The sequence below is a fragment of the Marmota flaviventris genome, chromosome 9 (genome assembly GCF_047511675.1).
Source record: "Marmota flaviventris isolate mMarFla1 chromosome 9, mMarFla1.hap1, whole genome shotgun sequence".
Taxonomy (NCBI): Eukaryota; Metazoa; Chordata; class Mammalia; order Rodentia; family Sciuridae; genus Marmota; species Marmota flaviventris.
In genome coordinates this window covers 15,741,941-15,755,147 of record NC_092506.1, presented here as the reverse complement: position 1 = coordinate 15,755,147, position 13,207 = coordinate 15,741,941, and the positions used below count along the sequence as shown (strand labels likewise).

At 35.7% G+C, this 13,207-nt stretch overlaps 1 protein-coding gene and 1 pseudogene across 1 annotated transcript; one reads left to right on the top strand and one right to left on the bottom strand.

The window, feature by feature from the left end:
- Window positions 1-3,408: 3,408 nt before the first annotated feature.
- Window positions 3,409-4,344, bottom strand: LOC139706949 (olfactory receptor 5M5-like). The gene has a single exon (XM_071616926.1). It carries the CDS (start codon window positions 4,342-4,344, stop codon window positions 3,409-3,411), a length of 936 nt encoding a protein of 311 aa, XP_071473027.1.
- Window positions 4,345-10,019: 5,675 nt separating this feature from the next.
- Window positions 10,020-12,497, top strand: LOC139706948 (olfactory receptor 5M5-like; annotated as a pseudogene).
- Window positions 12,498-13,207: the final 710 nt, after the last annotated feature.

The window sequence follows — 13,207 nt, the reverse complement described above, 5'->3', positions numbered from 1 at the left end:
TGAGTTTTACCATTATAATTGCCAAAGAAGCAAATATGCTTTTCTTGCTCTGATGGAGTTTTTAACATCTTTATTTATTGAAGTATGTATGAAGATTCAAGAGAATAAACATTCCCATTCACTCACAGTTATGTGTTAGTTATTTAGAGTAATGCAAGCAGTGAATGTTCCAGATAATTTAAGTACAGTAATAGCATTCCTTATAGGCAAAATATTACATTTGAGTCAGGAAATTTCAGAGGAAAGCATTTGCAAGAGACATAAGTAGCCCTGGGAACACCCCAAGCTTTGCACTCCTGGATTTCATCTATGATCTCTCATATAGATGCTTCCTGCCACTGCTCATTCCTCCAAATCATCTAAAATTATCTAAATCATTTTTCTTTGAATTGAATAAAGATATTATCTTTATCAAGCATTCACAGTTCAATTTAAAGTAAAAAAAATCAGGGAGTTATCTTCATGAAACACATCTGTTAATTTGCCTTTAATAATTAATGTAGATTATAAAACTAAAAGTGGTCATTTCTTAACCAAGAGGGCATAGAAATCATATGGTTCAATGCATATAATTATAGAGTACTATTGGGAATTCAAAAGATTAGTTAATATTACCCCTTATGTTGCTTATCATCTCAATGAGGCAAATGAGAACAAATAGGTTAATTACAGAAAGTCAGGAGACTATAACTTGTAATGGGAATTTTCTTTCTTACTTCCTGGAAGGAAATTCTATTTTTGTTCTTGTGACCTTAGGTAAATAATCAGACTCTCCATGCCTTAATTTTCTCATTCATAAAAATTTTGTTAATAGCGACTCCTTCCATGGGAAGGATTTCATTTAGAAAAATATTTTAAATTGCATCTGGCCTGCAGTAAGCATTTGAAAGTTTGTATCTACTAGTACTATGGTGAAATGTGCAAGTCTACTATAGAACAACATCCACCATCAAAGATCGAGCTCTTGAGGGCCAAGGATTGTATCTAATATTGATTGTAGGCACAGTAACTTCTAGTTGAATGTTTTCCCAATTGGAATCAGGCAATATTCTCGATGAGATCAAAGTTCTCTTTGGTCTAGTTACCTTTCTCTTATATAAACACCACTTCGCTGTACGTTTATTTATAAGTAACTTACTCTAAGAAGAATAGTAGCATTTTAATAGAGACACATGTTATTCATCAGATTAGGCTTCAACCTTGATTTATTTTATCAATTAAAATACTTACTTATGGATTCCAACATTTAAAAGAACCATGTCTAATCCTACCTTTGAAAGCAGATTGATTTCACAATGACAGCAACAATATGAAGAACATGAAAAACTTATACCAGAATCGTCTTATGTACTAAATCCCCAAGGCTCAATTATTTCTTGCAAAAATTTGTACAAATCGGTAGCAACCTCCACCTTTCTGTGATGAACAGCCTGAAATCACAGAGGACACGAGTTTTATTCCTTTCTCTAGGGAATCAAGTCTCCCAGGAATGATGAAGCAATGGGACTCACTATTTATTTTAACCAATATTGAATTAGCTAATAGTCTGAATATTTTCTGACCTAGAGAAATATGGAATCATCTTGTTCACACCCTGTAAAATAGAATAACGCATGGGAGAAGAAACTTTGGGTTTCAGGTAAATATGAGAACATCAAATTAATTGTCTTGAACTGTCTATTTCCTGCTTTTGAGCCCTGTACCTTTAACTTTTTTAGTAGGAGCAGGAATTCTCAGCTGAAGAAACATTGTGTATTTGCAGAACACGCTGGGAGGCGGGAGACTCCCTCTTTGCCACCTCACTCCCATCCAGAGGCATTGTCACTTTTTCTCTATCATTTTTAATTCCCACCTGGAGTTCCTTTGGTGTTTAGTTGAAAACTGATTTTGACGAACCAAACAAACCAGTAAGAGATCAGATGTGAAGAGAAGGGAGAAGCTTCTCCATATCTTTATTACTTCCTCCTGTTTCCTTAAGAACGTGCAGTTGTATAAATATATTGAAAAAAATATGATCATCAAATCCTTTCATTATGCTTTAGCTAGTGCTATGTCAAGGCATGGTTCATTACATATTGCATGGACATGTGCACTCCAAATTTCTTTTAAGAGTATTTGTTTTGTTTTGTTTTTGTTTGTTTTGTTGTTGTTGTTGTTGCTTTTATGTTCCAAGATTTTATTAGGTTACTCCATCTACAAAAACAGATTCTGTATCGGTTTGAAAACACTTGGTCACAAAGTGTAGTATTTTATTTTATTTTTTTCAGATGCCATAGAATGAATTTTCTCAAATGTGGCATACTCATACAATGGTCATAATTAATGATTTCCATAATCTCTTTGGATAATTTTTACCTTGGAGAAAATTTCTATTTGTATTTTTAATTTATTTTGCCCTTTGATGACTTCTGAGGACTCTCATGAGTGTAAAAGGGAGGCTTATGGTCTGCACCCAAGATCTTCTGCTGCTCTCTGTTCTCTGATCTGCCTGGTTGCTGTCTGCTCTGCCATCATCCAGCACCTCAGGGTCACCTCAAGTTGATTTCTCCCTCCTGGAAGACACAGCTTGCTTATATTCCTGACTGACCCAGTTGCATCTCAGATTTTACAGAGATTTCAGACCTCCTTTCGATATGTGCCTTATCTCTGTTCAGAACTGACTGAGAAGTCTGCTGGGAGGACTTAATTTCACTTGCATAACACATTCAAGTCATGAGCTCGAATATCCATGTATGTATATGGCTAATACTCAAAAGCAATCTATTTATTTCAAATGAACAGGAAATGATGATTATTGAGTGAGGGAGGGTTGATGTGGTGGGCGATAAACACTCATCAAAAATATTCAATGCTCTTCTAAGAGAAATTTGACATTTCCACTAACAACCAATGGAAGAGGAATACATTGTATTAGTGTAAACAGTTGGAAGGTAGATCTTAAAGGAAAAATCTAAAATATACACAAAAAAAACATTAATTACATTAGGAATGTGGGGAGTTTCTGGAAAATTGTATGGAGGTCATTAAACACTACAGATACCTAAGTAATTGTCATGATCATATGAATTTGTACTTTACAGCTTTATAAGTGTGAGTACCATGGATGGAATTATTTGTGGGTTTTGTTTTGTTTTTGTGATAGGATCATCTTTTCTGAATTGGTTTTTATAGAGCAATAACAATGTCTCTAGGCTTAGCATTGAATTTGTTTGCTTTTTTTGAAAAAAATAAAAATTCACAGAGAAGGCACCATAAATTCCAAATAATAACATATAATTATAAGTCCAATATGTGAATTATGAAAGATGAAAAAAATTCAAAGACAGAATATAACATGCTAATTTAAAATGCTATTAATTGTGGAGATAATAAGGATATCTTTACATACCTGTGACCAAGTCTAGCTTACTAAGCAAACAATTCCTTCTTGATAACTTTCCTTATTGCCATTTTAACATCTTTGTTCCTCAGGCTATAGATCATAGGGTTTAACATGGGACTCACAAAGATGTAAAATACAGCCACAATTTTCCCCTGTTCCACAGATGTCTCAGAAGGGGGCCGCAGGTACATACAGAACAATGTTCCATAAAACACTGTGACGGCCGTCAGGTGGGAACCACAGGTAGAGAAGGCCTTCTGCCTGCCCTCAGCAGAGCGGATTCGAAGAATGGCAGCAAAGATGAAAACATAGGAGATGAGGATGATGGTGAGGGAGCAGGTGAGATTGGATCCAGCCACCACAAACATGGCAGTCTCTTTGACATAGGTATCTGAGCAGGCCAGCACCAGGAGAGGGGGGTCTGCACAATAAAAGTGATTGACCTCATTGGGTCCACAGAAGGACAGACGAAGCATCAGGATGGTCTGGGCCAGACCATTTGCAAACCCATAAACATAAGTAGCCGCCACAAGAGAGAGACACACACGCCTGGACATCTTGCTACCATATAGCAAGGGCTTGCAGATGGCCATGTAGCGGTCATAGGCCATCACTGTGAGCATATAATAGTCTGTGATCACCAGGGCAATGAAAAAGTGGAATTGTATAAAGCAACCAGTGAAGGAAATGGTTTTTCTCTTAGACAAGAAGTTAACCAGCATCTGAGGGGTGATGTTCGTGGCATAACAGAGATCTACAAAGGACAGGTGGCTGAGGAAGAAGTACATTGGGGTATGAAGCTTTGAGTCAGCTCTGATTAAGAAAATCATGGTCCCATTGCCGGTTACTGTGATGAGGTAGATGACTAAGAACACCACAAAAAGGACAGGCTGCAGCTCTGCTCGATCTGTCAGTCCCAGCAGGATAAACTCAGTCACCACCGTGTGGTTTTTCTTTAACATTCTGTTTTCTTGGCTCTAAATAAGGCCTAAAGAAAAGGAATTAAAATTGTTTCTGTCTTTGTCATATGAGACTTCCTTCATATCTGATACTTCTCTCTTCTCTCTATCTTTGGCATGTGCCATAAGAAGAAAACCCAATAACCATGTGACTGATGTGTTAAATTAAAGTGTTATGGATCTCCACAGTCAGATTTTTAAATAGGTCTCTCCCAGAGCTTTCTGCAGGTCTTTTCATATTTGAGGAGACTTTATATTTTTTCATGTCTTTGTGATATTTGTTCATCTACAATTTCCTTGAATGTGTGTGTATGAATGTTGCTTCTCCAAAACTTTAATTCTTTGTTTATCATACACTTTGGATATGGTATCAAAATGCCAGCCATTGAAACTTATGTACCTTTTCACAGTTTAATGAACTTAAGTGAAACTGAGTGATCATGCACATCCTTCTAGAACTAGAATTTGTTTCCTTCACCCTCTGAACCCAAGATCAATTTAAAACTGTCCTTTTAGCATGTAATATATGGTAACTTTTTCCATCTAGTCTCCTCAGGTGGTCTTTATAACATCAAATTTTTCCTAACTTTTTGCCCAGCTGGAAAAATATAATTGTTTGGAGGGCAACAAAATTCAAAAGTAAGTCTTTTTTTTTTTTTTTTTTTTTTTAGTCTTAGGGATGCTTTATCATTGAGCTGCATTTTCAGTCTCTTTTTTTCCCAAATCTAAGCCACACAAAGTTTCTAAGTATTTCTCTAAGTTTCCCAGGATGGCCTTGAACTTGGAATTCCCCTGTCTCAGCCTCTCGAGTTGACTGGATTACAGGTGTGGACCACTCTGCCTGCCACAAAAGTAAATCTGAAACTGAAAAGTTTTTTCTCAGTAAGAGAAACAATAAGAGAGGTAAATAGGGAGCCTACATCATGGTAACAAATTTTTACTCCTCACACTTCAGATAGAGCCCTAATATCCAGAGTATACAAAGAACTCAAAAAAATTAGACAATAATATAACAAATAACCCAGTCAACAAATGGGCCAAGGACCTGAACAGACACTTCTCAGAGGACAACATACAATCAATCAACAAGTACATGAAAAAATGCTCACCATCTCTAGCAGTCAGAGAAATGCAAATCAAAACCACCCTAAGATACCATCTCACTCCAGTAAGATTGTCAGCCATTATGAAGTCAAACAACAAGTGCTGGCGAGGATGTGGGGAAAAGGGTACTCTTGTACATTGCTGGTGGGACTGCAAATTGGTGCAGCCAATTTGGAAAGCAGTATGGAGATTTCTGGGAAAGCTGGGAATGGAACCACCATTTGACCCAGCTATTGCCCTTCTCGGACTATTCCCTGAAGACCTTAAAAGAGCGTACTACAGGGATACTGCTACATCGATGTTCATAGCAGCACAATTCACAATTGCTAGACTGTGGAACCAACCCAGATGCCCTTCAATAGATGAATGGATAAAAATAATGTGGCATTTATACACCATGGAGCATTACGCAGCACTAAAAAATGACAAAATCATGGAATTTGCAGGGAAATGGATGGCACTAGAGCAGATTATGCTTAGTGAAGCTAGCCAATCCCTAAAAAACAAATACCAAATGTCTTCTTTGATATAATGAGAGCAACTAAGAACAGAGCAGGGAGGAAGAGCAGGAAGAAAAGATTAACATTAAACAGAGACATGAGGTGGGAGGCAAAGGGAGAGAAAAGGGAAATTGCATGGTAATGGAGGGAGACCCTCATTATTATACAAAATTACATATAAGAGGTACTGAGGGGAATGGGAAAATAAACAAGGAGAGAAATGAATTACAGTAGATGGGGTAGAGAGAGAAGATGGGAGGGGAGGGGAGGGGGGATAGTTGATGATAGGAAAGGTAGCAGAGTACAACAGTTACTAATAGGGCATTATGTAAAAATGTGGATGTGTAACCGATGTGATTCTGCAATCTGTATTTGGGGTAAAATTGGGAGTTCATAACCAACTTGAATCTAATGCATGAAATATGATATGTCAAGAGCTTTGTAATGTTTTGAACAGCCAATAAAAAAAAGAAAAAAAATAACTTGATTATGTTACCTTATATGACAAAAGTTGTCTTGCAGATATAACTATGGTTCCCTTCCAACAAAGGAAGGTTATGAAAAGTGGGTTGACATAACGAAGTAAGGTCTTCAGAAAAGAGTAAAGAGTCAGAAAGACATTCTTCTCTTGACCTGGAAGAAAACAAACAGCTATTAGAAAGACATTCTTCTCTTGACCTGAAAGAAAAAAATAAAATAAAATAAAACAGCTATTTTGAAAAAAAAAAAAAGATATATACAGCACATGAACATTATTCATTTGATTCTGCACACAACTATATTGGCAGTATTAAAGACTCATAATGAAGCATGTAAGTAAAAACATAATGTATTAATAGGCTATGGTAGGATGGTAGGGGAGACAATAAAGCACAGAAAGATAAATGAAATTCGAGGGTATTGGTTTGCTATAATTTTGCCTCATTCTATTTCTTGCAAAAAAAAATTGTAAATGCTATAACAAACATATTATAGTTACCTTAAAACATAAACTATTCATACTTTACATCATAGAGAAATAATAGCAATATTAATGATTATATAACTGAGAGCATACTTTGCATATCATAAAGTGTATCTTCTAACATTTAGGCAAGATAGAATTGACCATGAAGACTATCATGGAAAACTAATATTCTCCTTTGATGATGTGTACTCAGTTGAGTTGATGTTATATGACTTTAGTTTAGTAACTTCAGTTTCATGATGGAAACAGGTCACTTTGCAAAGCACTTCTTTAAGTTGACTTTCAAGTATTTTTGCTCATTGCATTATCCTATTCCACACATGAGAACTTTGAACTTAAGGGCCAGGGTAAGAAGATGCAAAACTGTCATCTAAGAGAATGAAATATTTAAATTATTGAATTTTAATTATATTTATACTAAACCTTTATTATTCTTTTAGGCACACAAGGTCCCACTGATTTTTATCACAATAATTGCCAAAGAGGTAAACAGATATTTGTTGCTGAAAGGTGTTTTTCATGTCTTTATTGAAATGTTAATCAATATGGAAAACAATTAACATATCTATTTATTCTTTACTTTGAAGAATTTAAGTCATTCAAGCAGTAAGCATTCTAGATAGTTTAACAGAGTACTTTATAGTAAAAAGCTTTCCTTTTAAGAAAAAGAACCCAACATCCTCCATGATTTCTGTCAGGAAAACTCAGAGAAAAGCATTTGCAAGCAGCATAAGTGGCTCTGGAGGCATCCCAGGCTTTGCCCTCCTGACATTGACATTATTCTGAGACTCTGTCATGAGAATGCTTCCTGCTACTTCTCAGTCCCAGAAAGAATCTAAACCACTAGTCTTCAGCTTGAATAAAGGTATTGTCTCCTTGGCATGTTTTCATGGCTCAGTTTAAATTAGAAAGATAAATTTGAAGAAGTAGCCTTCATTAAGTGTATCTTTTAACTAACCTTAAATAATCAATATGGATTTTAAACCCAAAGTGGCTATTTCTCAAACAGGAGTTACAGACATTATAATACACAATGCTTATAATTATAAAGTAAATTGGTGAACTTAGAAGGAATCATAAATTTTACTTAATACCACCCATTAATTTGCTTCTCTTGCATGAAGCAAACGAGAGCAGTGCTGTTTAATTATTGAAAGTCAACCAAGTAGCAGTTACAGGAAGTTTGCATTACCACATTGTGGATGCACAATGTTTCTCTGCTTCCTAGTTGTGTGGCCTCCAGGAAATTATTAATCTCTCTGTGCCTCAATTATGGTATTGATGAAATTTGGTTAGTAACAGTGATTGCTTCTATGGGAGGTAATTATATAATTTCAAGATATGTCTGGCATGTAAAAGCATTAAAAAATCTATGCCTACCGGTATTATGATGAATGAGGAAAGAATATTCTAGTATAAAATTCAGCCTCAAAGCACAAACTCTTTAGGGCCAAGAATTGTATCTAATCAGCAATCAGACAGACCAACATCTAGATCAGTATCTTCCCAACGGGAAAAGTCAATAATTATTGATGAAATTGATGTTCTCTTTGGCCTCATTTTCTTACCCTACAGAAACAACATTCTACTGTACATTTATTTATATGTACCTTGTTCTGAGAACAATAGCATCATTTTAATAAATTAATTTGCAAATTCATGAGACTAGAATCTAGCTCAGTTTATTTTATATCAATTTAAATGTTTATTTCTGGATACAAAATTTAAAATATGTCTACTCCTACCTGAAAAGGTGGGTGGTTTCACAATGACAGGATTCATATGAAGAATCTGAAGAGTTTATAAGGGAGTATTCTAATCCCTATGGTCCAATTACATCACACAGAAAACCATTTGATTATAATCTATCACCAATCTTGCTATTCTGAAAATTCTCAACTTATTAAGAACTTGATCTTTGCTCAATTCCCACAATCACCAGGGAATCAAATCTCCCAAGGATGATGAAGCAATAGGGCTCATTATTCATTTTAGTTCATGCCATCTTAATATTCACTAACTTCAGAAAATATAAAGTTTTCTTATTTATAATCTGTAAAACAGAATACTGTATGGCATACGGAGAAAGTTGTGAAATCTGGAAAGCACAGAAATTTCGATTTACTTGTCATGTACCTGGGCTAGTTACTTGCTGATTTAGAACCTTGTATATTTATATTTTTAATAGAAATAATAACTCATAACTAGAAATGCATTGTGTTTCCTATCATTAGCCACAGTACCTTCAATTTCCTTCAATGGTTGTCTTTAATTTTGCTTTTATTCTCAATATTTTTCATTAGTGCCCTTAAGTTTACCCATCTGAGCAGAATTTTGTTCTAACTCTCTGACCTAGGCCAGAATGAGTCCCAATAGTTACTCAACTGAGATTGCAATAGAGGTAATAGCAGGCATAATAGTAATATTTTTGTTGCTAAAGATTTAGGATAGGGCTGGGAATGTGGCTCAAGTGGTAACGCGCTCACCTGGCATGCAAGGGGTGCTGGGTTCGATCCTTAGCACCACATAAAATAAAGATGTTGTGTCTGCCGAAAACTGAAAAATAAATATTTTTTAAAAATTCTCTCTCTCTTAAAAAAAAGAAGATTCTGCATATTACTGGGTTCACCAATGTTAGAGCTTCCGAGGCCAGGGAAACATCATATTTTTGCATCTGAACTCAATTGAAGACTTTAGAAACGAGATATTATAATTGCAAAGAGTACTGCAGTTAATTTGAGTTTGTCAATGTGGCTTAGGCATGCTTTTCTGCTCCTTTCTTTTGAATTGATAACATATAGACACAGGAGAGCAACAGAATAACTCTTGCTCCCTCTTCTCTTTCCAGGGCCATGATCAGCCTCAACATCCATATCAAACATGTAGGAGAACAGCATGCTTTGGATTCAGAGCCAGGAGCCTTCAATTATGCTTCACTTGTTCACCATCTAAGTCAGTAATTAGATGACTGTATCACTAGAAGAGCCATTTAAATAAAAGTATGCAATGAGTCTGTGAAGCTGAAGTTCTACTAAGAAACCTAATGTGCATTAGAGGTCCTGCAGAAGTTTCACCTAAGTAGAACACCATGACTGTGGAGAGGTGGAATGAGGTGAGAAAGAGCCAAATGATCGTAGGCCCTTAAGAAAACTATTCACTTTTAACCTTTGCATCTAGCCGAACATTCCTGTAACTTTTAGGTAAATCTCACAGAGTATATTGTTAAAGCTTAAAAGACCTGTATCCTTCATTGACCCTAAATCCAAAATGTCATAACATTTGAAACCATCAGAAAAAAATTCCCTTGCTCTGTGTGGCCACCTACTTAATGCCTCCACCAACAAATCTGTAGAATGTATTGATTTATGACCTTCACTGTTATATAAAAATACATAATCATATACACAATTTTGGTGCATCTATATTCCTAAACTAAGGTCATTCATATTTGATTCAGAATAAGCTATTATTTATTTCTTTAAAGCATAGTTGGTAACAAGACACTCAAAGATCTGGGTAAAGAATACTCTAGGCAGAATAACTGCATATGCCAAGACCCTGTGGTGAGGTGTGCTCAGGATAATCTCAGAACAACTAGAAGGTCAACATGACAGGAGAAGAAAATTTGATGAGTTAGGAGACATGGTAGGAAGACATCACATAGGTCCCTAGAAAGTGTAGATATTAGTCCAAGCATGATAGTAAAACTTGGACTATTTTACCAAGTGAATATCACGATGTGATTCATTTTATCTCTTACCACTAGCCACTGTTGGAGAATATGGAATTTTAGTTGTGAAAGGAGAGAAATCATTGCAGGAGCTTAAACAGGAGGTAATTTTGCCTTAGAAAGGATAGATAACAGAGATGACATGACTTCCTGATGGATCAGATTTAAAGTTTGAGTTAAAGAATATGAGACAAATTAAAGTATCAACATGGAATATGGAATTAAAATGGAATGTTGTGAGATAAAAGGAGATTTGCAAGATCAGACATGGATATTTAGGCAAAGAAACAATCCAAATTAGCAGTTGTTGATTTGGAACAAAGGAGCTGGAATGAACAGAACCCAAAGCATCAGGGAGGTGTTCATTGCTGTGGAATAGTAAGTAAGAAAGGAGGAAGAAATAGAAGCTGAATGCACAGGATATACTCTCAAGAAAGATTCACACCCCAATTTATAGAAGATTTGCTTTAGCTGGCAATGTTAAAAAACAGTTTATGCATGAGTACATATTGGCCCCATTCCCTCATCAGACTATGGCAGCAACCATGATGGAGGATCAGGAGTCCTGATTCTGTACCCCAATTAGCAACACTGATATGCAAATTAAGTCACTGATATGTTAGCAGAGTCCATGTGGGAACTGCAAAAAGATACCATGCAAGAACTTAAAAAAAAAAAAAATCTCCAATATGGCCTGGTTTAATCAGCTTCACAAACCACTTGCAGATATCTGTTGAGGCTTTTCCAGTTTGTTTCAGTGTTTGTTGATTGGGGTTCTTCTCAGATTGTATATATATTTTCTCTCTCTCTTTTTTTTCCTGTTAGAGAACGTGAAGATGAGGATAGACCTGGACACAATGACACTGAGGTGATTGAGATCATCCTGCTGGACCTGGGCAGGCTGGCAGAGCTGCAGCCCATTCTGTTCATGGTGTTTCTCCTGATTTACCTCATCACTCCATCTGGGAACTTGGAAAGCATTTTACTAATCAGATTCATTGTCCATGTGAACCCCCATGTACTTTTTCTGACCCATGTAGCATGCAGAGATAATTTTTATTCCAATAATGTTTCCCCTTAGAAGCTTCCTAAGTTCTTGTCTAAGAAGAAAACCATTCCTTCACTGGTTGTCTCGCCCAGTGTTTTGATTTTGTGACTCTCTTCCTTACTATTACATGCTTGGTGCCTTGGCCTATGACAGATATACGACAATCTTCCATAATCTACATTATAGCAACAAAATGTCTGGGTCAGTTTGCAACTTCCTACTCATTTTTCCTTACCCCTGGGTTTCTATGGTGGACATGAGGCAGGTGATATTGACCTCTGTCTTGTCCTTTTGTGGACCCAACAGCATCAATCATTTCTATCCTCTCTTAATGTTAGTATGTTTTGTCACTCACATAAAGCAAACCACCATGTTCTAATCTTCAGAGGTTAATCTCACAGATTCCCTACTCATTATCCTCATCTCCTACATCTTCATCTTTATCACCATTATGAGGATACATTCCAAAGGAGAATAGCAAAAAAAAAAAAAAAAAAAAAAAACTTTCTCTGCCTATGGCTCTTACCTGACAGCTGTCACTATGTTCTATGGATCCTTCTTCTGTACGTACCAGAGACCAGCAAATGAGTGATATGTTGAGCAAGGGAATTGTGGCAGATTTTTGTGAGCCCCATGATGAATCCATTTATCTATAGCCTGAAGAACAAGTGTATAAAATGGGCTTTGATAAGAGTTGGTAAAATGGAAAGAAGAATACTTGGTAAAATGGAAAGGAGTTCAATATTAACAGTCTCCCGATTAAAAAAAACACATCTGTCTTTAAAAACTCCAAAAGTTTCTATATGAAGCTGTATTTACACTTTCTATTCTTATATGTTTTAATGTTTTATTCTTTTTGGATGCACTAACATGCAAAATCTCCATGAGTAAATGAATATCCATGTTTCACTGCACCTTCCATATATATTGAGTGTTAGTTTTCACTTTGTGCATGTCCAATCATGGTGCATGTAAAATGCCCATGGACAACATTCATGCATCAAACACAACTTATTGAAACTTGGCTGTTATTGATTTAACTTCTTCCCACTGCTGTCATGTGTTAGGAATGTAATAGTGATGTTTATACTCAAGGAAAAAAAAAACGCCTTTATTTCTAGAAACTTTTTCTAGAAAATTATGCTGCAGAATAATGCAATATTTTGATTTTACTGTTAAAATCTGGTATTGACATTAATGTCCCACTCTACCACTCCAAATAAATAATCATGGATTTTTTAAACTATTCAGAAGTACAGTGTTTTTAAGAAGAAAAATAGTAGGAGCTTGACATAGGAGAAACCTGGATGGTCAATCAGTTAAATGACTATTGTAAATCAGGTTTTTAGTTCCCTTTTTTTGGCTACATTCATATTAAAGTTTCAGTACTAATAAGTTTGTGACTTAGGACCTAGATATATTCCAAAATTGTGTATTTTTTCTGACAATATTGATGTATGGAATTGACTATCATTTTAAACTTTCTTAAACAGTATGTTATTTCATATTTTATACAT

Bases quoted from the DNA above. Each gene is read 5' to 3' on its own strand.
- LOC139706949 (XM_071616926.1), bottom strand. From the start codon at position 4,344: ATGTTAAAGAAAAACCACACGGTGGTGACTGAGTTTATCCTGCTGGGA.